Source organism: Equus przewalskii, chromosome 11, assembly GCF_037783145.1.
Source record: "Equus przewalskii isolate Varuska chromosome 11, EquPr2, whole genome shotgun sequence".
NCBI lineage: Eukaryota > Metazoa > Chordata > Mammalia > Perissodactyla > Equidae > Equus > Equus przewalskii.
In genome coordinates, this window is record NC_091841.1 from 22095793 (window position 1) to 22122344 (window position 26552).

Below are 26552 nucleotides of genomic sequence, written 5' to 3' on the forward strand. Positions count from 1 at the left end.
CGGCCACGCCCCTGCAGCCCCACCCAGGGTGGATGATGCAAAACACAGATACATGGCTCTTTCCTGTCCCAGGCTGTCCCCAAATGTGACCATACATGTCACCATCCCCCGGGTGAGCCAACTGCAGCCCCAGCTTGTTGTAGGAGGCCTCCAGGGCACAGGGACTCCTCATCTCTCAGGAGACCCCCGAAGGGAAGCTGCGGGCACCCCCGAAGTCCTGCCGAGGAGGTGGAGGGCAGCCCTTGCCCTAAATATTCACACCCCAAGTCCTTCAACAAAACACACCCAAAGTTTGTTGGGCTCAGCATTTTGCATTTGAAGAGTCCACTTCACTTTGCGAGTGAAGGAGTGTTTGATGCCAAGAACTTCTGATGGATCCAGTGATGTCGACGACGTCCTTGATAAGGTCCATGGCATCATGAGCCAGCACTGACTGTGTGCCTGGCCCCGTCAAGGGTCCTGACACGCATACGTCAGTCCATCCTCACAACACACTCGTGACAAAGGTGCCAAGCTTTTCCCCATTTCCCACAAGAGGAAGCGAAGTCGTGGAGAGGTAAAGGAATTACCCTCGATCACACAGCTGGTTCGGGGCAGAGCTGAGCCTGCTGGACTCCAGAGCCGGCTGTGCTAACGCTGAGCGCATCGCTGAGTCCAGAGCACCCAAGACCAACGGTGAGATGGCATGGGACAAATGCCACACCCTGGAGGGGAAGGAGTCCTGTTGATCTACTGGTGGACGTTCGGAAGAGCATCGCTGTCTGGTACCCACCTCTGTCAGGTGCCAGCAGACTGCAGGATGCACACCCCAGTACTTGGAAGGCTGCAAAAGAGAGCAACCAGATGTCCTTGGCGCAGATCTAGTTTGCACCTGCCATCCTGGAGTCCCGCCTAGACCAAAGCTCTTCTTTGGGAGATAAATTATCTGGTCACTGTAGACGCTGGGAAAGTTGCTCTCTACAGACAGAAAGCCCCAGAGACATATGACGAGAGGCCACCAGGTGGTGGTGTGGCATCAAGACTGAACTTGGACACCCACTGAGGTTGCCGATCCCAGTGGGGCCAGCTCTGCCCAAGGCTGCAGCCAGAAAGATATTTCTTTGCAGCGTGAAGCAGAATTGGTCACAGACGACACAGCCAGGAAAGTCACAGGAAAGAGACGCCAAGCTGGTGCCTTGCTGGGCTCTTCCACTGACACCCCCTCTTCCAGTGGTGGTCCCCTGAGGTCCCCTGGCTCAGGCACTAATCATGGCCTCTGGGAGGTTCTAAAATTATTCCACATGCATTATTAGTCTTATCTTACCAACAGGGCTACGTGGCCGGGCAGAAGTCATCCTGCTGTGGGACAGATCAGCAACAAAAAACCCTCCGCAGTGATCATCTTACACGGTTTGAGTAATGTTAACTTAGTGAGGATGCGGAGAAATCATTTTCCCCTTCATAAAAATTGTATCCCTCTTTCTAGATGTTCAAAATGGAGATAGACTACATACACCAAAAAGAACTCTAGTTTATTTGGGATTACTTGCCTCTCCTAGTTCTCCCACTCAACACTGGAGAGCATTACTCACCCTCAGTTACAAACGGCGGAGTGACTTGCTGAGGGAATCGTCAACAAGTCTTGTTCTAAATATATTTACCATTTGTTTTCAGTTCTCTGTGGTTTACACTGCTGTAGTTGTTATTCTCTCTGTCGTTTCTTTTTTGCAACCGAACAGCTCTTTAGGAGACTTTTTTTTTTTTTTTTTTTTTTGGTGAGGAAGATTGGCCCCGAGCTAACATCTGTTGCCAATCTCCCTCCTTTTGCTTGAGGAAGATTGGCCCTGAGCTCAGACCTGTGCCAGTCTTCCTCTATTTTTTACGTGGGACACTGCCACAGCATAGTTTGATGAACAGTGTGTAGGTCTGCACCCAGGATCCAAACACGTGAACCCCGGACTGTATGAACTTAACCTCTATGCCGCTGGGCCCGCCCCTTTAGGAGACATTTTAAAGGCTTGCAGATACGTTCTTGGTAAACAGCCCATTGCTGTGCATTATTTGGCTTCAGAATCTGGGCTGCCCAGCAGTGCCCACTCCAGGGCTGCCAGCTGGCTGGTCTTGGGGCCAGACAGGCCAGAGGACACAGCAGCTTGCAATGCAGCATCACAAAAATGTCTGTGCTGAGGAGAAGAGGTTCTTCTTTCTATTTAACGGTGTTATCTACTTAAGTACTTGGTTATTTAATTAAGAGTATTTTGGCAAAAGGGACACTAATTTCCTTTCCACCAGCTATAGGAGCATCTAAAGGCAGAAACCTCGGTTAACAAGCACCAGACTCCTGATGAATCTCTGTGGTGGTTCAGGGTTCCTCTGAGTCAGCGCCTGGGGAAGCTGCCCGCCTGGACCTGCCTCCTACAGGAAGTCCTCCTGACATTCCCTCACCGTCGGGAGCCACAGCTGGTGAAACCTTATGGGTTTTGTGCCTGGGCCCAGCTTGCCTTACTGGGCTGGCTGCCTCACGGACTTCAGTCTCGTGTCTCCAGCTGGACTCAACACAGCTGGAGGACAGTATCCCCATCTTACACTTGTTTGCGATCCCCACGATACCCAGCACATGCCAGGCGACAAGAAAGATTGCTTGAATCAATTCTGATTTGTTGATTGATCCTAAGTCCCTTTAGAGAGTGTCCAGGAGCAGATTCCTCGAAGGAACTCCTAAGCATGGACCTAAAGTACCCTCACCACGCATCATATATTTAGCGATTCTTTTTTTTTTCATTTCAAGAAAAAGTGGGGACTCTTACCTATTCCTAACTACAAACTATTTACTCCTAACTCTTGTAACTATTTCCAACTATTATTCTCTTCTCTGTTCTAGTCTATTCTCTACTATGATTCTCAAAAATTTCCCACCCCAATGTGAGCTTGCCATTGTCCAGAAAACGGTGTCTCATTATTATCATAAGAACTAGAACATGATAATGTTAACTAAATTCTCTTGAGAAATCATAATCAAAACTTGCACCCCCTTGATGTTTTGTCTTCATTCACCCAATAATTATTTACTGAGTAACTACTAAGTACCAAGGACTGGGCTGGGCTCTGGGAAGAGAGTAACAAACAGGAAAAAAAAATCCTGTCCGTGAGAAACAGACAGTCTAGTCAGTGGGAAATAAACAATAAACAAGTAAGCAAGTAAAATATATTAATACGTGGTGACTAAAGAACAAGGAAGCTTGCCCACCCAATCTGCCTCTAACAAAGTCCTGGGCTATGATGGGGTGCCCTCCTGCCAATCATGTCGGCCCCAGGAGAGGATGCATAAAAGGCCACAAGACTTTCCCCCTTGAGATAGACACCTGACTATCTGAGCAAATGCCTTAAGTTCCAGTTACTCTTGCTGCATAACAAACAACCCCCAAACTTAGGGGCGTAAAACAACCATTTTATTATGCTCCTGGATTCTGTAGCATAGAAGTTGGACACGGTATAGTGGGGAGAGGTTGTCTCTGCTCCAAGATTTCTGGGACCTCTGCTGGGAAGACTCAAAGTTGGAAGTGACCTGACAGATAGGGGCTAGAATCATCTGGAAGCATCTTTACTAATGCCTGGCAGACGATGTGGGGTTGTCCTCTGGGCCTGGGCTGGGCTGTCAGTGGGAACACCTTCACTGGCCTCTCCACGTGGTTTCCATGTGGGACGCCTTGGGCTTCCTCACTACATGGCAGAGTTCCAAGAGTGAGCATCCCATGAGAGCCAGGCGGAAGCACATGGCATTTTTACAATCTAGCCTCAGAAGTCACATAGCAACAGCTCTGCCCTACTCTTCTGGCCAAGGCAGTCACAGAGGCCCATCCAGGTTTAAGGGCGGGGGGACACAAACACATAGACCCCACTACTCAAGGGACAGGATGTCAGGATCACATCAGAGGAAGAACACGTGGATGGGAGACACTGTTGCAGCCAACTTTAGAAAATGCAATCTCCTACACCTTCCGTGTCTAATTGTCAAAAAAAAAAAATCGTTATCTAGATCTACTCAGAGTTATCTCAAAGGCAGAGAGCTATAATCACTCAAGCAGAAAGTGATCATATCTGAGTGTTATGTAATATTTTATTTCAAACAGATAATAAAAGAGCAGAGGAATAATCCTTTGACTGATCAGCCCTGTACGGAAGGCACTCTTAACCACTTGAAATTTCTGTCTTGTGCCTTATTTTTAAAGAATAGAAAATTAGGCCTAGGCTAAAGAAAGGACTTATTCTTGATTTGGGTCATGTGCCAAATCAAGTTTCTTCATCTCTAAAAACCAGGGTGGCAAGATCAACTTCCTCATGGGGTCACCGTGAAAATTAAATGAGATAATTTACGCTCTCCATGCTTGGTGACCACTCTGGACAGAATGTCTATCATTTAAACTACCAGTAGCATTGGTATATTTTTGTGGTTTTTTCAATCCACTACAATAAAATGTCTTCCCATCAATATTGCTATCATTTTCATGTCGTTGAAATTCACCATAAATGACATGCTTTTGAATCTGTAAACATATGAAGGGTCCTTTCGGGGGAAATGATGGGTTGGCTTCCATAATGGTCCTTCGGTAGAGCAAGTCTTGGGCTTGCAGAGTTCCAGAAGAATGAGCCTGGCTGATCCAGCGGGCTCTGGGAGCAGCTGCTGCATCCTGCACACGGGGAGCTTGAGGTTCTGGAGGCTCCGTGAGAACAGAGAAGCAAGACGGTTGACTCAAGGCCAACCTCCTCTCACCAACCTGGTGTTCTAGCACCCAGCTCAATCAGCTTGGGGCCAGTCTTAGGCCATCACTAGTGTGTGGAGGTGGAAAGAGCCAAGCTCTCGTTGCCACAGGGCCAGCAGATTCCCGCCCTCAAACCAGAGACCTAGTTGATCCGTGCTTCAGGAAAGGGGCCTCATAGTTGCTCCTTGGTCACCAAGGCAAGGTCTCCAGGGGTTGCCATGGAGATGAGGTGCCATATTGGTTGGGGGAGACAACCCTCTCGGGAACAGATGCCACCCTGTGGAAGAGCCAGAGACACAGGGAAACCAAATGTTAGAGGAAATGAGAGGAGAGGGATTAGAAAACGGAGAGGAAGGAAGAGAAAGTGACTCACTGTGAAACTCTGTAGTCATCCGGGTCTTAGGAACTGAGAGTTGTGGGTGTGGGTATGTGTGCATGTCTGTCTATCTTTCTGTCAAGCTCTCCTTCCACACATAAGGATGAAGCCCTCAGCTGTCACCCACCGACATGTGTCCAGGGTCTGTAGCTCCGCCACCTCAACCCAGCCCCATGAAGCTGAGGTGGCTCCCAGGCAGCGATGGTGGCCAGCTTTTGAGTTGAGAAGTCCTGGGTTCAAGTTCTGCCACTTCCCATTTGTGTGACTTACAGCAAGTCCTGTGGCCTCTCTGCAATGCTATTTCCTCGCCTGCAAAACGGGAAACATAATCCCTGTTCAGCCTTCCTCCAAGGACAGTTTTGAGGTTCCAGTGTTTAATATCTGTGCCCTGAGACAACGTAAGTGCCATCGAGGCAGAGACCACAATTGCCCTGTGCCCTGCTGGACTCCTAGTGCTTCTCACAGAGTAAGCATTCAATAACTATTGGGTGAATAAGTAAACGATAGGATGATGGTGAACTCAGCCCCCACCCGGGATGGGACGTGAAGCAGGAAAGCTCTTCATGCCTCACTCGTTCCCTTCTGCACGACACTCTCCTCAAAGTGTGGTCCACAGACCAGCAACAGCATCACCCGGGAGCTTGTAGAAATGCAGAGCCTCAGGCCCACCCCAGACCCACCGAATCCTAATTTCTGGCGTTGGGACCCAGAAATTTACGTTTTAACGCACCCTCCATGATTCTGATGCTCATCAAAGTTACTGGACACATCAGGGTGAGGGTGACATAGGGTACGAACTTCCACGCCCCCCTTCTTGGGGCATCTACCTCCTACCTGGCACAGGTGTGCCTTCCCCAGCCCACTCCCACCCCTTCCTTGGCCTGCCCGGAGCAGGGGAACATGCGGTGCAGGCTGACGAGGGCCCGAGGAGGGGAAGAGGCCTTGTCTTCCGGACGGAGAAGGTCTGCCCCCTTCCTGTTTCAGCAAAACCTGCAGATGCTGTGAGGGGATCAGGAGATAAGCTTTGCACGTGCGCAAGAGCTTTGCAAAGAGGTCCCTTCCCAACCCAGCCAGCTTCTCTGCACCCCGGCAATGCCCCATGGGGACAGCCTCACGCCAGGGGTCCCAGGTTCCGCTCCCGTCCATCCCCCTGGCCTCTCTGCTGAAGTCACTGCCGCCGCCTCCTCGAGGGTCTGAACATTACCCTGAGCTGTTGGGAACACAAAGAAAAGATGAACCTCTGAGATAAGTGCTCATGATAAGAAGTGACATGATAACCCTTGTCCTGGTGCATCTTCTCAGGAGGGCCTGACTCAAGGTACCTAGAAGCAGCTGTTCACACACACAAAGGAGGGATGGGGAGCAGTTATTGAAAGAGGACGGCTGGGTTGCCAGAGATGTCAAAACAAAAGGCAGGAAGGCCAGATGACAAGTCCGTTACTTGTCCAGAAAAGTCAACAGCTCGTGTCCAGGATCGGGGGAACAGCAGCTGGAACCAGGCTGTGGGCTTCAACTAGTGGCTCAGCCTTGGGAAGAAGATGGGGACCTGGCCACACCAATAGGAATGGTGGAGTAGGGGGGTGACAAATCCACTCAGCTCTCTGTAGGGCGGTCAACCCTGGGTGCCTGAGGGAACTCTGGGCACCACATTCTGGAAGGCTTGTAAAGAATCGGTGTCTTTTGCAAAGAGCTATCATGTTGTCGTGGGAAGCACAGCTGGAGAAGCAGATGTCCAGCCTAGATAAAGGACAATTTGGAGGAAGCCACAGGAAAATCGTCTTGAAGTACTTAAGAGACCTTGGAGTGGAAGAGAGGGCAGCCTGGACCGTGTGGCCCAGTGAAGAGCAACCACACTCAGCCCCAGTCCAGGGACGCCTCCCCCTCATCAGGGTGCTGCCCTCGCTCTGGCCACACTCAGCGACGTCCCAGTTGCCAGATGCACTCCCTAGACTGAGGAAGTCCTTACACATCCGCAGCCCCCATCTTCCAAGCCTGGGCCTGCTGGATGAGAGAGTGAGGGCCTGGGTTTGGAGTCAGGAAGCTTCGAGTTCCCGTCCTGTCCCTGCACCTTCCATCCCCTGCTGGTGTCACCCTGTCTCAAATCACAGCCTCTCCCAGCATCAGATTTCCTTGTCGGTCAACCGGGGATGTTGGTCTCTGCCCTGAAGGGTCGTAATGAGCACACATTCACTCACTCAGCGAATGCTTATCTGGCATCTGCTGGTACAGGCTATCACACTCTTGCACGGATGCTCCAGGGGGTTAAACGAGCAACCAGGAGAGGCCCAGTGCTTAGGAAGGGCTCAGTTAGTGCTGCTGGTGGCTGCCTGGACCCACCTATCTCTGATCTTGGTGGTGAGCAGAGGACCATGAGATGCAGGCCCCCGACATCTGGGACTGTCAAACCCTCTGACTACAGCACTCTAGGTGCGTGGAGGATGGATGGCTCAGAGAATACCCGATCCCTATCTTCAGCCCTCTGTGGGCAGGCGGTTTTCTTCAGTCAGCAGATCTCAGGTTGCATAAATAAGTTGGGGATTGCCCATCCAGCACACTCTGTCTTGTGTGCGTGCACGCAGAGCCCCAGCCAGCCCTCGGGGCAAGGTGGCACCCAGCACCTCCCAGTGCAGACCAGGATCAGTGTGGGGAACAGGCGAGTGAGGCCCACCTGAGGGACAATCATAAGGCGGCTAAGCAAGCCGGCTCTGGAACTGCAATCCCAGCTCCTCAATGTGTCGCTGTGTGACTTTGGGCCAGCACCCTAGCCTTTCCAAGCCTTGGTTTCCTTACCTAGAAAACAGCGAAACTAACTCTTATGACCTACAGTCAGACAGCCCAGGCGTGGATCCCACCTCCACCACTTATTTGCTGTGTGACTTTTACAAGTGTCCCAGCCTCTCTGTGCCTCAGTTTCTTTATCTGCGAAATGGGAGTAATAACAACAGTACCTGTCTCACAGGGTTGTTGTGAGGATTAAGCAGGTTTGTACACACAGAGCCCTTGAAAGAAGGCCTGGCTCAATAATTGCATGCCCCAGTGGTATAGGCTGGGTTCCTCCAGAGCTGACTCTGACACGAGGATTTTAGTGCAAGCAGTCTGTTCAGAGAATGATCCCAGCAGCCCCTCCAGGGAGGTGGGAAAGTGAGGCAGGCACAGGGAAGAAGCCGAAAGAGGATGCATGAACAACCAGGTGACCTTCGTAGACAACTGGGGCTCAGTCCTCCTAGGGGTCTCAGGGGGATCAGAGAGAGGTCCCTCAGCATCCTCCCACATGAGGCCAAGGAGGCTGGGATGGCTGCAGTAGAAAACAGAGGAGTGTAAGGAAAGAAAGTGCCAACAGTGACCGCCACACCAGACTTCTCTGAAAAATTCAGCAGTCTCCTTTGGGCCCCGCACGCCACTTATAATGACAACGACAACTGAGCTCAGGAGGGAGCAGAGGGTTCTGGGCCAGCATTCGCTTCATGCCAAGGTTGATCAAGGGTCTCCACCCTTGATTTGAGGGATGTCTGCAAAACGGCTCCCTCTCTCACACCGCCCTGGCGGGGACCTGAGATCATCTTCCGAAGCATTTTAAGCAAGGCCAGGATTTGACCCAACAGGCATCTAAGAACGATCCCTCCAGCTGAGGGAGGACAGGAGCTCAGGAAGCAGGGCGCTGAGGGGGCCTGGCGCAGGGCAGCGGGGGTGGGTGGCATGCTGGGTCCTCCAGCAGCCCTGGTAAGGCACACCACGCATGGTTCTGAGGGATGGGCCACCAGAGTCTCCAGGTGGGGACAGGGAATTTAAGGAGCTGAGGGCTGGAAAGCTGGGCGAGGAGGGGTCTGAGCTGCTCCTGCAGTGGGGAGCTGCTCTGCTGGGCAGAAGATTGGGACGAAGCTTCAGTGCGGGGTCTTCCTCGGCCCAGGATTGCAAGGCTGCTGAGCCTGCAGACGGAGCCTCTGAGAAGAGCCAGGGAGGCAGGGACTGATGCATGATTTCAGCACAAGGGTGCGGCTACTTCTGATGACATGGAGGTCCAGTGGAGAAGCCGTGCCATCGCCTTACCCTGAGGGAGGTGCTTTCAACAGGCTGAAGTCATTAGGATGCATTTTGGATGCTGCGTGGCACCAGCCGAGGAGTGAGGGGCATTAAGGGACTCTCAATCCACTTTCCCATCCTCCGGGAACCTTTGTCTAGGATTTCCTCCTCACCTCCTCTCTGATTGCAGTCAAGATACCCTGGAGCTCATCTGACACGCACTCCTGCACAGTGACTCAGCAGGTCGGGGCTGTGCTCAGCCCTGAGGCCCCTGGATGTCTGCCCTGGCCTTCCTCCTCTGCCCTCTGAGGACCCCTTGACAATTTCCCAGGCCTTCCCACACCCCCTCAGCTGGAGAAACAAAGGTTTCTAAAAGAAGCCACTGGGACAGCCAGACAGGGACCTGAGTTCCCTGAGGGCCGTCCCCAAGAATAACACTGGAGAAGAGCTGGGATATGGTTGGGCAACTTCCAAGATGTTCTTCCTAAGAAAGACGTGCTGCGAGTGACTCAAATCTCCCTCCTGGGCCTCACGCCAAGGACGGGAGGAGAGAGGTTCACACACTGGGGCAAAGATCGCTGTCTTGGCTGAAAGGAAGGTCAGAGTCAAGCTGGTTCTAGAACTTGGGTAAAAGGGGGGACCTGAGAGGGTAGCAGTGAGGCTGAGGGCCCAGGTGTGCCACAGGACAGAGGTGGTGCGTCTTACGGGTACCTCAACTTCATGCCTCAGTGCTGAAAATGTTGCCAAGAGCCATAGATTGGATACTGAAGCCCAGGATGGGAGACGAAAAGGCAAGAGCATGCACACTTCTATAATTCAAGAGATTTCCATCTCCAGGATCAGCCAAGCACAGTCACTCTGGCGGTTAGGAATACTCCGACAGGATCATTTTAGATACACTAAACTCGTACAAAATAACCCATATTACAAATGAAAAAACTGACGCCCAAAAGGGTGGGACCCCTGCCCAACTGCCCAAGAGCGAGTTAGAAGCAAAGTTTCCATCCAGCCTTGCATACGGGCTGCCTGCATCTTTTTTCCAACCCTCTTCTCTCCCGGAAATGGGTCCAGGAAAGGCAAACACAGAGCTCAATCTAGGACTCGCTCATCAACCAAGTAAATGCGCCAAAGCGCTTTGCGCATGCGCCTGGTAAGCCCAGCCCCCTCAGGCCGTCAACCCCGCCCCTCCGCCCATCACCAACATGGCGGCGCCGGCAACAGCCCCTCTTGCCCGGCACTGGCGTGGCAGCTCCAGACGTCATAAGACGGCGCCGGCTGTCCCGGAGGCTGCACGTGGACTCCGGTCTGGGCACTTTCAGGCTGGGCCATGGATACTCCGCTGAGGCGCAGCCGGCGGCTGGAAGGCCTGAGGCCTGAGTCCCCCGAGAGGTCAGCCTCAGTGTTGCGGGCGAAACGGGCCCTTGTGGAGTTCGACCCGAACCCAGAAGAGACGAGGGAGCCCGGATCTCCTCGCAGTGCTCTGCCACCCGGCCTGGAGTCCCCCCGGGGTCAGCCGGAGACAAGCCCGGGATCGCCCGGTCTACGGCAGGGGACGGATTTAGGGTCCCCTCGAAAGGAGCCAGAGCTGGGCCCAGGGTCCCCCCAGCATCAGCAAGATCCAGGCCTGGAGTCACCCCGAAGACAGCCGGAGTCGAGTCCAGAACCCCTCCGACTTCAGCCAAAGCCAAGTGGGGGGTCACCCAAGTGCTCCCAGGACCAAGAAGAAGCGGACTCGGAGTTGGCCCAGAGGAAGGAGAAGCTGGCCCCGGGGTCCCCCCGACATCAGCTGCAGCCGGGCCCAGGATCATCAGAGCCTTACCCTGGTCAGCCAGCTCTGGGTCCAGAGCCCTCGCCGCCGCTACAGGAGCTGACACCCCGGTCCCCCGGCTCCCCCTGGGGTCGGCACGAACCGAGCAAGCCACCTGCGGCCGGGGAGCCGAAGAAGCGAAGAGGTTCTTCACCCCAGGCCCCAGCATCCAAGAAGCTGAAGGAGGAGGTTCCTGTAATCCCGAAGGGAAAGCCCAAGTCGGGGCGGGTGTGGAAGGACCGCTCCAAGAAGAGGTGAAGGGGGCCAGCTGGGCAGGGGGGCGTGCAGCTTGGAGACAGCCCCGGGGTTGGAGGTGGGGGGGGTCTCACAGAGACAGGTCATTATCGTAAGAATGTGGTAAAATGCCGTGTGATCCAGGGGGTGTGAGCCCAGGCCCCCAAAGGTGATTTCTGTGATGCTTCTCCTCCGGTCCCTGTGGACCTCTCCTTTGGCACCTCCTTTGTGTATTCGCTCAACAAGCATCTACCCTGTCTGCCCACTCCCTAGTGAGAAGCAGGGATCCCTAGGGATGCAGAAGCAAGTGAAGCAGGCATTACTTGATAAAAAGCCCAGAGGTCCTCAGCCACTATTGTCTGTTAATTTGCGCTTGTGATAAAAAGTATATCCTGGGCCCTGAGTCTCTAAGACACTGCTAAGCACTTGAGTAAGGATTGGCCGGGGGAAGGGGTTTTCCCACAGAAAGACCAGCATGCCTTGGAGCTGTGGGTCAGCCCCAGGAGGCCGCAGTGTCAGGATTATCCTGAGTGTACCTATGAGGAAGCCCGGGTGACCAGACCGCCCGAGGGCAGGGGTGAAAGCAGAGAGCCTGCAGAATTAACACGCCTTCAGAGCTGCAGGCAGGCCTTGTGCACAAGGGTCAAAGGGCCTTTGGATTCCATTTGGAATCTTTGAGGAAGCAGCTTCAGTGAGTGGTGAGTGAGCCCAGAGACAGTGAAGGCAGCTCCTGCTGCAGGAAGTGGCCCAGCAAAGGGGGATAGGGAGGGAGGCAGTGGAGCTGGGAAGGCCTGGCTGCGCCCCGCCTTCCCTGCTCATGCCAAATGCCAGCTTCTGCACAGTGCTGCATGGGTGTGCTATCCACCTTTTCTGAAGGGTGGCATTTATTAAGCACCTCCTGTGCTAAGCACTTCTCGAAACCATGTCATGATTAATCCTCCCACCACTCTTTGGGATGGGAGCGGGTCTTATCCCGATTTAACACAGGCAGGTGCTGAGGCCCAGAGAGGGAACCTTGCCCAGGGTCTCACAGGTAGTAAGTGTTAGATTCAGGCCTTGGAACCCAAAAATGTCTTCCTTCAGTCTCCAGGTAAAACTGATGCCCTGAAACGGCACTGCCTCAACACCTTAGCCACCAGCCGCGTGTGGCTATTTCAGCTTAAATTGATTGAAATTAAAAAGTTTAGGGGGCCGGCCCGGTGGCTCAGCGCTTAAGTGCGCACCTTCCACTTTGGCAGCCCGGGGTTCACTGGTTGGGATCCCGGGTGCGGACATGGCACCGCTTGTCAAGCCATGCTGTGGCAGGCATCCCACATATAAAGTAGAGGAAAATAGGCATGGATGTTATCTCAGGGCCAGTCTTCCTCAGCAAAAAGAGGATTGGCAGCAGTTAGCTCAGGGCTAATCTTCCTCAAAAAAAGAAATATAAAAGTTTATAATTCACAGGGCCAGCCCGTGGCTCAGTGGTTAAGTTCTCATGTTCCACTTCTCCGGCCCGGGGTTCACCAGTTTGGATCCTAGGCATGGACCTACACACTGCTTGTCAAGACATGCTGTGGCGGCATTCTACGTAGAACTAGAATGACCTACAACTAGGATATAAAACTGTGTACTGGGGCTTTGGGGAGGGGGAAAACAAAGGAAGATTGGCAACAGATGTTAGCTCAGGGCCAATCTTCCTCACCAAAAAAAAAAAAAAAGGAAAGAAAGAAATTCTTTCTTCAGTCACACCAACCACATTTCAAGCACTCAGCAGCCAGTGTGAGGAATGGCTACCTTATTGGACAGTGTAGACAGACCACTTCCACCATCACAGAAAGCTCTGTTTGACAGCGCTGCTCTAGAAGGATGCAGCATGTGCCCTGTGGCTCTATGTGTGCCCAGCTCCCCTCTGCCTTGTCCCTTCTTGGTTGTCATACTCCGGTTTGGGGTAGGGGAAGTGCATGCTGCAGCTCCCTTCTTCTGTGCTTGGAAGACCAGATCTTCAGCAGCAGGCCCTGGGGGATGGGGAGAAGGAGTGGTGGCGGGTGTGCTGGGATCAAAGGCAGACACAGTCGGGGAGGCAGACCAGCAGAACCAGGCCAAAAAGGGACGGGCCTGGGGGGTTGTGTGCCAGGCTATGTGTACCAGACTCCTGTGGGGCAAGAAGGAGGGAGGACAGCCCAGAAGACCCTTCTCCATGGATGTGAGGGGCTCTGCCTGCACACACAGGCTTCAGAGGCTGGGGTGGGACCGGCTGACCTACTGTGACAGTTTGGGGCACCATATAATGGACGTGGATGAACAGGAGCTCTTTTGGAAGTCAGGTAATTGGTGGGGGAGGTGGAGAGGCCACTCTGAGGGGATCTGCTAAGGAGAAAAGGCCGGTGGGACACCCACGCAGGCTTCAGATCACTCCAGGAGAAAGACCTTACAGAAAAGGGGAGAGCATGGTTGCATGAGCCCCCACGTTCTCTTCCGCATCTTCGCCAGTTCTCAACATTTTCCTGCACTGGCCCCGTCTTAGCCTCTGAGTTTTTGTCTTTCTTTTTTTTCCTGGAACATTTTACAGCACATCCTAGATAGATCATTCTACCCATAAATCCTTGCAGGATGCATTCTTACAGAGAGTCTTGTCTCTCCTAGGACTGTCATGTCACTGTCACTCATAGGAAAATCTAGCCTTTCCTGACTTCCCCAAATGCCCACCTCATTTTCACACCCTCCCCTGCCGGGGAGAGAGATTCTGGATCATTACCAAGAACTGTGAGCATCCTCGCTGTCCTGAAATGGAACGGAACGCCCCATCTCCAGAGGCGTTCACACCCAGGCAACCGCCCTTGGCAGAGCAGCAGAACTATAACAGAGGCCGTGTGGCCTGCACTGTGTGGTCACAGACAGGGATTCGCATCCTGGCTGCTGTTCACAAGGTGACCTTGAGCAATTATTTAACCTCTCTGAGCCCTGGTTTGCTCCTCTATGGAACGGAGAGAACAAGAGTCCCCAGCTCAGAGGCACGTAACCAGGGCTTAAGCAGTGGGAGCCGACATGATCGGAGCCCTTGCTGCCGCAAGTTTCTGCAGACCTGGAGGGTCGACTGCCCAGCAGGCAGGCAGGCGGGGAGGTGATTCTGCCTGGCTTCTGGGGAAGAAGGCCCGGAGCTGGAGCTGAGAGGAGAGGGGGCGTGGGCACATCCCACGGACTCTGCGAGCGCCCGCTTTCCCCATCCAGGTTTTCCCAGATGGTTCAGGACAAGCCCCTGCGCACATCCTGGCAGCGGAAGATGAAGGAGCGGCAGGAGAGGAAGCTGGCCAGGGAGTTTGCCCGGCACCTGGACGAGGAGAAGGAGAGGCGCCGGCAGGTGAGCGGCCGGCCAGCCAGGCCGAGGCAGGAGGGGAGGGGACGCTCACGCACGTGCCCAGGGGCAGGCTGGCTTGGCCGAGAGCCATCCTTGAGCCTAAGGGCCCTGACGAGGCAGGGAGCCTGGGCAGAAGCAGAAGTGCGGTCTGGACCACAGGGTGGGGAAGCCCAGTGCAACATCCAGCTGAGCCTGGGTCTCTGTGAGAGGCTCAAGGATGGGGAGGAGGCCCAGGAAGAAACCCCCATGCCTCTCACTGGTGGCAGGAGCACTCAGTGAGATGGGGTCGGGGCTCCTTCCCTGGGACCTGCACAGATGGGAAAGGCCCATCCCGGTATTGCTGCCATCTTTCTCCAAGGAGCGGCTCCCATACGTCAGCCAAGTGGACGGCCCACATTTTCCTCTGGTTCTCTCCCTGCCGCTCAGCCCAGGGCCACAAAGGTCCCACTAGAGGTTCACAGCCAACCTCTTCAGACTCCAGGAAGCCCCCGCGGGCAGCACGCGGAGACAGCGAGGTGGCGCCGTTGGTCAGTGACCGCACCACCAGGACCAGGGTTATCCGCGGGATGTCACTTGCCTAGTGATCCCAGGGGCACTTGCCCCTACCTGTGGTCCCAGCCTGGCCCCAGACGGGAGGAGGCAGGGCCGGCCACTTGGTCACCTGTCCCCTGCTTTGAGTTGCCCCAACTCAGCATGTGGCTGAGGTGTGACTGCCGCTGTGAGCTGACGCCTTATCTCACTTCCTTTGTGGCCCTGGTCCCCTCTTGAGCAAGAGAAAGCCTTCTTGTCACCTCCCCCCCTCAGAGGTACCGCTGCCCAGCCACCCGCCCAGACCTTCCCCCGACTCTAGGAGCTTCAGTCTCACTTCTCCTTTCTCCCCGGGGCCCAGGCCACCCCTGCTCCCCCGAGTTGCCAAAGCCAAGAGAGGCCCCTGACCATGCAGCAGCCTCGGAGCCGACATCCCCGCCCCGGCCCCCCGAGGGACAGCAGTCAGCATAGCCAGACAGTGCTGGGCTCCCCGCTCCCGAGACGAACTCCACCTAGACTCACCTTCTAAGGGGTCCCGGTGGGCCGGGCACTGTTCCAAGCCCTGACCCTCTATTCCTGCGTTTCTTCCTCAAAACAACCCCACGTGATCATCTTTACTTTGAAGATGGGGAGCAGAGGCCCAGAGAGGGTAAACAACTTGGCCAAGGTCCCCAGTTTAGGAAGTAGCGGAGTCAGGATGTGAACTGGCGCCAGATGGCTCTGGGGTCTCTTCTCTGCAGCCCCCACCCTTCCCGGCCCTGCTCCTGGGCGGGCCTCAGGAGACAGCCCTCACCCCGGCCTGGCCCTCTCGGGGCACATGGGCTCAGGGAGAGAGGGAGACTCCGAGAGGGCTGCTGAGAGGGTGGGAATGAGGAAACCAGCCCACCCCGTCTCCCCTGGCAGTTGATGAAGGGGGCGTGCAAGGGGCTACCGTCTGTATGTGCCTGAGTTTCCAGGGGGGGAGCCCCCATGTCTTAGCCCACCAGCCCTCCCATAAGCCCCTGTTGCCAGCTGTCTGACCGGGTGCCCACCGTCTCAGGTGGAGTCAGAAACTGCCCCTACGGTGGGCCTCTGGTTCCGTGGGCACAGGGATTGCTCCTTGCTGGCCCTGCGTCCACACACCACCAGGAACAACCCAGAGCTGGATGAGAGGGCCTTTCCCCCCACCCCGGGAATTATGCCAGCTCTCTCTCCTCTGGGGCCTGAGAGACCAGGGCCGCCTCGACTCCCAGACTCCAATCCTCTTCCCCTATGTGTTCCAGGAGAAGAAACAGCGCCGTGCCGAGAACCTGAAACGCCGCCTGGAGAATGAGCGGAAGGCAGAGGTGGTCCAAGTGGTGAGTGTCGCCCTGCTCGGGGGTCTGAGCCCCGGCCAGGCTGGGCGTTGCGTCTGAAATGCCTCAGCACCCCCGCCTCCCGGCCCCCACTCTCGTGCTGCCATCCCTGGGGCACTGGGCGGAGACTCTAGCCACACTAATGCCTTCTCCTCCCACCACCCCAGATCCGGAACCCCGCCAAGCTCAAGCGGGCGAAGAAGAAGCAGCTGCGCTCCATCGAGAAGCGGGACACCCTGGCCTTGCTGCAGAAGCAGCCGCCACAGCGGCCAGCAGCCAAGGTCTGAGCCAGGACAGCCCGAGCCTTCTGTGGCCAGCCACCATGTCAGACACAGCACCGCTGCTGGACCCGGCACTCCAGCTCTGTGGCTGCAAATCAGGGACCCCACCTGAGATGGGCTCCGAGCCTTTGAGGCTGTTGGGCAGGTGGGACAGAGGCCCAGAGGGAGCCTGCGACCTGGCAGAGACTGGGGGAGGGAAGAGGTTCAGCCCCCCTCCCCTGTTCCCCTCCTTCTCCAAGTGCCTTCAAACCAAGGAGAGTAGATTCTTCTGGTTCCTCGGGGAGCTGAGGGCTGAAGGGTGACTCCCCAAAATGTGTTATGTTCTGTCTCAAGATACTCGGTCCAGCCCAGGCCAGGAGGCCAGCAGTCAGGAACCCAGCTCCCCCACACCTTTCCAAAGGCTGTTTTGGGTTCCTCTGCACCCCACTGACCCCGTCACCAAGTAGACTGACTCCAGCTTCGCCCCACTTTTCACCACTGAAACATTAAAATGGGGAGGTTGCAGGGAGCAGAGTTTCTCTAGCGCCCTCTTTGCTGTACCACACTCTGCAGAAACGCCAAAGGTCTGATTGACTCACGCCCTCCAGTCTACAACAAAAATAGTTATTGAATGCCTGCTGTGGACAGGCGCAACTTTAGGTACCAGGGGATCGGACAGAAGTCCCTGCCCTCCAGGAGATTTCCTTCTGATGGAGAAAATAGAATAAACAAGTAAAATACATTGTGCGTCAGATGGCGAAATGCACTCTGAGTAAAGCAGGGGAGGGGTGGGAGGGAGCATGGGCAAGGTGTGACGTCGGGATGTCTGTGCTGTCAGCTGTACGTCTGCTGTTCAGTTTTCTGAACACTTGCTGTGGGCCGGGCCCTGCCTGGCACTGGGAGTAAACAGTAAGCTGGCCAACACAGCCTGGGGGTGGCCCAAGGAGCACTGGACCAAGATCCCAAGAGAGTTTCTTCCCTGGCTCTTCCACTACCGTTTCATCCACCACTCATTTACTGGCTCCAACTGCACCAGGCCCTGGGATGCAGAGCTGAAGACAGCAGTCTGAGAGGAAACAGACAAGGTGCAGTGGAAGTGCTGTGACACGTACAGGTTACCCCCAACATCTACAAGTGGGGAGTCATAGCTCAGCCCCTGTGTGGTGGGGAGGGGGGTGCTGCACAGATCTGGGAATTACCAGCGTTGCCCAGAGGGCATCCTATGGAACTCCAGCCCCACACAGGTGGCAGGTTAGCTGGGAAATGTCATGTGCTGTGGTCTTGGGGACTGCCATGCCCGTTCAAATACTCAAGACAGAAGACGTTCAGTAAAGATGCCCATTGTGCTTCGATTAGCCAAGCTTTCCCAAACATTTGACCATGGCACCTCTTCCTTTTTCCACCTTATAAAGACTTTGGGCACTGCCAGCTCAGAAGAGTAGAGATGGGGCCTCCAAGGCAGCTACTATCTTAAGTACCTTGGGTATGTTGGGTGTTCTTTCACTTACTAAATAATAGTTGAACTTGTAATGCTTGGAAGTTAGCACACAGACCCTGTCAGTCACCAGCCGTTCATGAAACCTTGGGCAAGTTGCTTACTCCCTGTGCCTCAATTTGCTCAATGGTATAAACTGGGGCTAACAGAACCCACCCCTCAAGATTGTGGGATAAAGCAGTCTGCTCCATAAACGTCGGCTGAGTGAGCGAAGTGAAGAGATTAGACCGAATAGTGTGTCCCAAACCTTTCCTCTCTCACTTTATTCCAAAAATACATCACTGGTTTAATGTAAAAATACTCCCTCCCCTCCCCCCCCATCATCTGGTAAAATTGAGCTCCAGGGAGATGCGTCCTGTGTACCTCGGGGCGCCCACTACACCAGTTTGAGAATCTTAAGATTTTAACGCTGTGTCACTCCAAGTGTGACACAGGGCCAGCAGCACTGACCTCGCCTCCTGGGATCTTGTTAGAAACGCAGAGTCTCAGCGCCCCCAGTCCCAGCCTGCTGAATCAGGCCGCACTTTAACAGGATTCCTAGGATTCCAGGACTCACGCACAAAGGTTTGACAAGCACTGCTCTGACTCCCTGATTCTGAAAAGGATTCGCGGAATCGCGCGGGGCTGCTTTAAAATGCAGAATCCCGGCTCCTGACCTTGGACCAAGATCTCGGAGGGTGGAGCCGGGATATCTACATTTTAATGATGCCTCCCTTGGGATGCTGCGTTGGCGCTCCATGGCTGCCAGACGTTGGCCTATCCTGAGAGAATGGCGCTTTGGGGCCCGCGCTTCTAGCCGGAGGTGGTGCTCAGCGCCCGGTTCAGGGGGGCCGTCTGGTCCTCGGATCGGGCCCGGCCCCTCTGCGGAGACGCGGCGCGACCTCCCCGCAGCCAGCCCAGCAGGGTCCCGGGCCGCCGGAGCGGGGACAGACGGCGGCCGCCGAGCGGCAAGGAGGAGGCGGAGTTGGCGGTGGAGGAGGCGCGGCGGCGGCGGCTGCTGCCCAGGCCGCCCAGCTCGCTGTCATCCACCAGCACGCTCTCCAGCACGCTGCGCAGCGAGCGCCGCAGCTTGTGCAGCACGTCGGGGCAGGTGAGCACGTAGAGCAGCGGGTTGACCACGCTGTTGATGAAGGCCAGGCTGGTGACAAAGGGCAGCCCGCGCCACACGAGCGGCCGCAGCGCCGGGTCGCCGTGCGCCCGCGCCTCCAGCAGGCTGAAGACGTGGTAGGGCCCCCAGCAGAGCGCGAAGGCCGCCACCACGGCCATCACCAGGCGCACGAAGCGGCCGGGCCGCCGGCAGCCGCGGTGACGCAGCTGCAAGCTCACGGTCGCGTGGCTCGAGGCGATGATGGCCAGGGGCACCAGGAAGGCCAGCAGGAACTTGCTGACAGCCAGGGCCGCCTGGCGCGAGTTGCACGTGGCGTTGCGGTCAGGCCCGGGGTTCAGGAGCAGCACGTTGTAGTAGCACATGACGCGGCCGTCCAGCCGCGGGATGGTGTCCCGGAACACGAAGTAGGGCACCGTGTTGAGCACGGCCAGGGCCCAGAGCACCAGGCACACCTTGTGGGCCGCGGCCACCGTGCGGTGGTTCTGCGCCCACACGGGCCGCACCACCTGCAGGCAGCGGTCCAGGCTGATGGCGCTGAGCAGGAAGCCGCTAGCGAACATGTTGAGGAAGAATACGGAGGAGTGCAGCTTGCAGAAGGTGGTGCCCAGCTCCCACGTGTGGCCCACGGCCAGGAAGTAGGTGAAGAAAGGCAGGGAGGCGCTGGCCAGCAGGTCGGACAGCGCCAGGTGCAGCACCCAGGTGGTGACCACCGTCTGGCGCATGCGACAGCCCACCATGAAGAGGATGAGTCCGTTCTCCACGAGGCCCAGCAGCGAGGCTAGCGCGTGCAGCACCACCGACGCGTGGTCGATGTAGCGGATGCTGGTGTTGCTGTGGCTTTGGAGGCGACTCATCTGCTCCAGGATGGGGCACAGGGGCTTCACCGAGACGTTGGCCAACATCGTGCACTCTGTGGTGGAGAGAAGGAGGCCCTGAGGTGGGCAGCGCAGCGGCAACAGAGACCCTCTCCAGGAGATGCGAATCTGACCCACGAATGTTACAGATGAGGCCCCAGGGGATCAGGAAGTTGAGCAAAGGCAATGGGGTGGGAGGATGACATCCCAGCTCCACCTGCTCGCTGTGCAACCGTGGACAAGCCGTTCAACCATCCCTAGCCTGTCTCCTCTATAACATGGATGCCAGTCATAATGACCTCGCTCCTAGGGCTATTAGGAGAGTTCAGTGAGTTCATATATATAAGAGCCTGGTGCACAGTGAGCATGGCATCAATGTCATTGTGATTATTATTAATCCATGTGATCCTAAGATCACATGGAGACATAGGAACAAGGTCAGGCCATGCAAGGCTCTTTTCCCTGATCTCCAGAGCACTGGGGCATGAGCGAGGCCCCTCATAAAGGACAGGAGGGTTCAGCTGGCCTAGGGGATGAGAATAGAAGGAAGAGTCTGTGCCTTTAAGGAATGCCATGCTCCCCCACCTCAGCACCCACAGACCGTGCCTTTCTGCAGATTCTCTAGATGGCCCTTGGCTCCCACAGTGGTGGCTAGTCGAGTGTGTTGACAGCAAACAGTGGAGCCAGCCACTCCCCCCATACTTGGAGAGGAAATAAGATAAGAGCAGGGAGAGAGCTGGGTAGGAGAACTGCCAGATTGCAGCTCTGAAGGCCCAGGGGGGCCAAAAGACCTCCCTCCCCTCTGCCCAGGGACAGCCACCGCCCACTCTGCCTGCCCCAGGAAACCCAGCCCCTGCATTCATTTATTCACTCACTGACGCACTCACTCAACAGATATTTACTGAGCCACTGTTCAGGCAAGTGCTGGAGCAGCCAGCCTCTGGCAGATGTGCAGACACCCCAGATGTGCCCACCCACAGCCTCGTCAAGAACCGGAGACCGTCTGACACGAAGAGAGGGCTGAGGGCGGTGGTGTGGGAGGCTGTCTGCAGGAGGTAGGGGATGGGTATCAGGGGTTAGGACTGGCCCCCCTCCCCCCTGCAACACGCCAGCTACTGTGGAAGGTCCCCTCCATAGGTGCGGTCTTGCTCGCAGCTTTGGGAGAAAGTGCTAGTTCTTCTCTCCATCCCGTCTTACAGGTGAGGAGACGGACGCGAGTGTTTAAATTGCTTGCCCAAGCCACCCCGACAACAGACACATGCAGAGGAGCAACAGTCTAGCACTCAGCCTGTTCTCTTTCGTCTCGCTCTGCTCGAAGCAAGAGATGATGGAGGAAGCAGAGCAGGAAAGGGTCAGGGGGGAGGTGGTCTTTGGTACTCATCTTCCAGTGTGGCCTCTAGTGTGGGGATGAGAAAATCCACACCCTTCTCCAGGGACCACGGTCCTTTGCAGGGTGAGGTCCCAAGATATAAACTAGAATCTCCCTGGCAGACGAGCCCTTTGGAGCCGGGGATCTGCAGATCGGTGGGTGGGGAGGGTTAGAACCATGGTCCCCAAGAATGCTCATCCTCCCTCAGCTTTAGACTTTGCAGAGCAATTACCCTCACAACGAGCCTATGAGACCCCATTTTTCAGAAGAGGAAACTGAGGTTCAAAGAAGCAGCGCTCCTTGCCCAACCTCCCTTAGCTGCAGTGGTGGAGCTGGGACCCCGCTCCCGGCAGATGAGTACCACCCCCTCTCAGCACTGCAACATTCCCTTCAGCCCACCGGCTGCTCATCCAAGTCCCATGGGGATACTCAGAGAGCACAGTGCTGCTGCCCCCTGGGGGCCCATCCAGACTAGACCTTCTGGCTGCACGGAGTCAGCCCCCAGGTTCGCAGGATTGTCAGGGAGCCCAGCAGCTAAGATCCCGTTTGGGCAGGGGGCTAGGGGCAGAGAACACAAGCTTTTGGAGTCAGAGACCTGGGTTCGAATCCCAGCTCCTTGACTTCCGGGCTGGGCGGACTTGGGTCGGTTGCCCTAGGACTCCTCGTGCGATCTTCCCACCCAGACTGTGTGTGAGTCTGGAAAGAGAAGCCCGAATGATTTACCGCTGTGCCTGGCATCTCGTGAATACCCAAGAAAATGTGGTCCGTCCCTCCTCTGAGCAGCGAGTCCACTTCAGTCTTTGGCGAACGCAACCCTCTGTCATCCTAGCTTGAACAGCCCTCTCCCCTGGTAGAACTGTGCCTTCTCTCGTGGGTCCAGAGAGGGCACCAAGGCTGCCCAGCCCCTGGACCCCCGCCTCCTTACCTGGGCACAGAGGAAGCACAGGATTCCAGCCCTGGAGGCAATCGGCTCCTGGCAGCAGCTAGACAGGAGGCACCGGGCGGGCTGGCAGAGGCAGGGGAGTGAGGCTGAGGGAGGAAATAGTGTGTGTGTCTGTGGGAGGAGGGTGGAGGCGGGAACAGTGGGCTGTGACTTGTTGCACTGGTGTTCCAGTAACATCAATCTCCATCAATGGGGACGGGACGTAACTGCTGGCAGCCCCAGCTTCCCGCTCCCTTGACAAAGGAGACTTTGCAGAAGCCTGAGGTCAGTACAGATGCACTTGAGGAAATAGGAGCATGCATAGTGTAGCTTTTGAGAGGGACCAATGTGTAGGAGAAATGCACAAGGAAGAGGATGTCTTGTCCGTCTTTCCCCTGTCCTGGCTCTCTTGACCCCATAATCCACGGCAGAGAAACCCCTCCAGCTGCTGTGATGTACCTGGACCAGACTGGGTGCCTGTCCGTAAGGGGTCCCGCGGGCTCCATGGCCAGGAAGGCAGGTTGCGCAGTGGGAAGAGCTCAGGGGCCTGGCTGCCCATGTGGCCCCTGCAGCTGCTGCCCCTTGCTGGGCCCCGGTTTGGCCATCTATGAACAGAGCAACAGGGTCTGCCTCTCAGGGCAACAAGATACCCTCATTCACAAAGCACCCAGCACACAGTAGGTGCTTATAAAAATCAGTGTCTTTCCCCTCTGCGGGGAAAAATGGGTTTCAGCCATAGGGGTAGGGCACCACAGCTTTTATTTAAAATGCGCTCTGAGCCCTAGGATGAGAGGATTGAACTATGTAAGTCTGCATTTCATTGTTCCCGAAGTCTTTACTCCCCTTTGCTGACCAAGCTTCTTGTCATCAGGGACCATCCTGCAACCTCAGTGTCCCAGCACCTAGGAGATAATGAAACATGGAAAGAACTCGGTACCCAGGGCTGGCCAGGTGATGTAGTGGTTAAGTTCACATGCTCTGCTTTGGTGACCTGGGGTTTGCAGGTTTGGATCCCAGGCATGGACATAGCACTGCTCATTGAGCCACACTGTGGCAGCGTCCCACATAAAATAGAAGAAGATTGGCATTGACGTTAGCTCAGCGACAACCTTCCTCAAGCAAAAAGAGGAAGATTGACAACAGATGTTAGCTCAGGGCCCATCTTCCTCAGCAACAAAAAAAAAGAAGAAGAAGAACTGGGTATCCCATATGAGGGCCAGGGCAGCCTCCACGAGGTTGACTCTACAAGAATCTCCCATTTAGGCACGGGCTTAAGGCAGGGGCTGGCACTTGATAAACTTGCAGAGAGACTGCGATCCTTACTGGGAAATGAATAAAATGTCATGACCGTAGCGGGCGGGGAGTGATATTTCTCACTGTAGCCCAAGATAGCATTTCAGTAAGAGCCTTGATTATGCAAACCGTCAGCACCGGGAATGTCTGCTCTCTTCCAGGTCAGGGGGCTTGGTCTTCCGAGACCGGTGCCTGCCCCCCTGCCTAGAAAATAGGTGGGTGTTTCCACTCCACTTTGGGGAAAGTTCATTCATGCCCTGCTACACCCCCACCCGACCTGCTGACGCGTGGACATCCTTTAAGGCCATGCAGGCTGTGTACCCTGGGCGGGTAACGTCACAGGGATCCTGGGGCCAGACTGCCAGTGTTTGGCTCTGGCATTGCCGCTTCGTAGCTGTGTAACCCTGGGCAGGTAACGTCACAGCAGTGAAATATGAATTTTTCAAAGGTCCCCCTTCGCCATAGTCCTTGCCCCAAAGTTCAGGGCTTGGTGCCTAAACTTCCCTTTGAGCTAAGAAAGAATCCCCCCACTTGCCTATAGACCCGTCTTAGCACTAAGGCACCAGGGCATCAGGCTTGGGGTGGGGCACAGCCCTCCCTCTGGGTCTCAGCCCTCCCTTGCCCCCTCTACTTGGTACCCTTGTGCAGTGAACATCCTGCGCAACCTCTCGGGGCAGCCCTGCTAGGTGCTTCTCACCTGAAACCCTCAGTCCTCTGACCCTTCCCCAACTCTTGCTTCCTGTCACGTAATCACTGGGGTGGCCTGTCTGTCTCCCAACTCTCCCTAAGGACAACTTATGAAAAGTTACTAAAACAAACAGAGTACTCCAGATGAGTAGAGCCCAAAGGCATTTCTGAAGAAGGAGGCAGTGCTTGTTCCGGTCACCCGCCCCCCTCTGCCCAACGCTGCACTCCCACAGTGTAAATGGCCTCCGGCAAGTATTCCAAGAGCCCCCCAGGGTCCATGTGGAGGAGGCCAGGGGCGGGAAGGAGCTAGATGGACAGGATGTGCCTCCGCCCCTGGGTTTCAGGAACCAAGAGCCAGCACCAGGCTCTCTGAGAGGAAGAGTGTCCTGAGCCGATGGTCGGTTGCAGTGGGGGCCCAGGCAGGGGCTGGCTGGCTGGAAGCAGAGGACAGGAGCCTGCCTTGACCAGGAGACATGGACCCAGGCTGAGTCTGAGAAGGACAAAATCCAATCAGAGAGCCTTGTGGGGGCCGCTGCAGTGGCAGGCAGGTTCCACGGGCAGGAGGACACCCGGATGGTCAGATGGGCCCCCAGGGAGCTCAGAGTCTGGAGGAGAGTGACTGGGGCCTTGGCGAGGACCAAAAATGGTCGAGACCAGCAATTCTCAACTTGAGGCTGCGTCAGACCCACCTGGAGGGCTTGTGAAACCCCGATTGCTGGGCCCCGCGCCCAGGGCCCCTGCAGCAGGTCTAGGGGGCCAGCCTGGCCGTTTGCATCTCCATCAAGTTCTGCAGAGGATGCTGAGGCTGCCCATTCACTGGGACGGAGAACTCGGGTCCTCGGGTCTGGGGTGCTCAGAGCAGGGAGGTCCTGGGAGAGAGCAGGGGCCTCAGCTGAGGGGCCTCAGCCAGGGCTCCCCCTCCCCGCTCTGAGGGTCAGAGGAGATAATAAGCCAGGTGCTCAGCTCAGAGCCTGGTACAGAGCGAGGACACAAGAGCCAGTTGCCATGATGATTATTACTTCCTGTTGTTGTTTTCTGCCGTGATGCTGATGTCGGGACCTCGGTGGGGCTGGGCCTTGCCAGACAGAAGGTGGGGGAGCAGAGGAAAGAGAGACATGCTTTGTTCCAGCTGCCAATGCAGCCGGGCTGCCGGGAGGGGTTCTAGGTTAAGGGGAGAGAGAGGGGCCTAGGGAAGTGGGGGTCCCGACCTGAATGGCGGGTAGGGATGGGTCCCCACAGAGGCGCTTCAGCCTGGCTTCTCAGAAGGACCTAGAGAAGGACACAGCCACCCCCAGGGCACAGGCCTTAGTCCCCAAGCACAACTTTCTCCATGGCTTAGAACTTGATGTCACAGCCAGAAAGAGCCTAAGTCGGGTCCATCTCTGAATCAACTGCACCTCCCTCAGTGGAGGAGACAAATCTGAGCCTGACAGCCCCCTGCTGGGTCTCTGCTGCACGTAGGAGCTGTCCAGACTGCCAGCGTGGCATTCGAGGCTTCTTGGATTCACCAGGCCCCTGCACCCTTTCCACTTGTCCCCAGCCACCGCATCCCCCACCACTATACACCTCAGTACCTTTGCACATGCTGTTGCTGCTGTATGGAATGCCTTTTTCCCTCCCCTCCTCATCCTGCAGGACCCCTTTCTGAGGTCATCAGTGTCTCTGGGCTCCTAGGAGGATGCTCATGCCATCAAGTGTGTTTAACAGACAGCCCAGGGGACGGACCAACGTAGCCCCCAGCCGTGGTTTTCTCCCAGATTTCTCCCTCTGGCCCTGCTTTAGGAGGCGGGTTATCATGCTCCTTTCTGGCCTCTTTAAAGAAGTCAATCAAACAGGAAGTGAGATGCATGGCAGGAAGCTGGTGGGACCTGCCCTGGCATCCCCCAGCCTCCTTACTCGGGAGGCCCTGGAGTTGCCCACACGCAGCAGAGGAACAGCATGACAGGACCTTGTGGTGGCCTGCGTAGAGCTCCCTAATGCCACCACCACCCACAGGAGGAGGCCTAACTCCTCACATGGCCGGTAAGCCCCTCAGGGATCTGGCCCTGCCCATGTCTCCACCTTCATTTCTGCTACTCCCTAATCACATCCTATCATCAGTCAGCTTCTAAGCTTTTATCACCACCTTCCCCCACCCTGTACACATGCTGGTTTCTGTGCCCTTGCTCATGCTGTTTGCTTCCTGCTCT

General features: G+C 55.8%; 2 protein-coding genes and 1 long non-coding RNA gene across 3 annotated transcripts; 1 reads left to right on the forward strand and 2 right to left on the reverse strand.

Annotated features, from left to right (window-relative positions):
• Positions 1-1854: 1854 nt before the first annotated feature.
• LOC139074370 (uncharacterized) lies at positions 1855-15632 on the reverse strand. Its single transcript, XR_011523920.1, has 3 exons — positions 15564-15632; positions 5113-5424; positions 1855-5016 (listed from the first exon to the last, which is right to left on the reverse strand). It is a non-coding gene; the product is annotated as an uncharacterized lncRNA (long non-coding RNA).
• CCDC86 (coiled-coil domain containing 86) lies at positions 10314-17377 on the forward strand. The gene is made up of 4 exons (XM_070564036.1): positions 10314-11196; positions 14387-14516; positions 16304-16378; positions 16543-17377. The coding sequence occupies exons 1-4, from the start codon at positions 10463-10465 to the stop codon at positions 16660-16662; spliced, it is 1059 nt and encodes a 352-aa protein (XP_070420137.1). The 5' UTR covers positions 10314-10462; the 3' UTR covers positions 16663-17377.
• A 985-nt stretch (positions 17378-18362) lies between these two features.
• PTGDR2 (prostaglandin D2 receptor 2) lies at positions 18363-22517 on the reverse strand. The gene is made up of 2 exons (XM_070564037.1): positions 22387-22517; positions 18363-20148 (listed from the first exon to the last, which is right to left on the reverse strand). Exon 2 carries the CDS (start codon positions 20138-20140, stop codon positions 18923-18925), a length of 1218 nt encoding a protein of 405 aa, XP_070420138.1. The 5' UTR covers positions 20141-20148; positions 22387-22517; the 3' UTR covers positions 18363-18922.
• Between the last annotated feature and the right edge of the window lie 4035 nt (positions 22518-26552).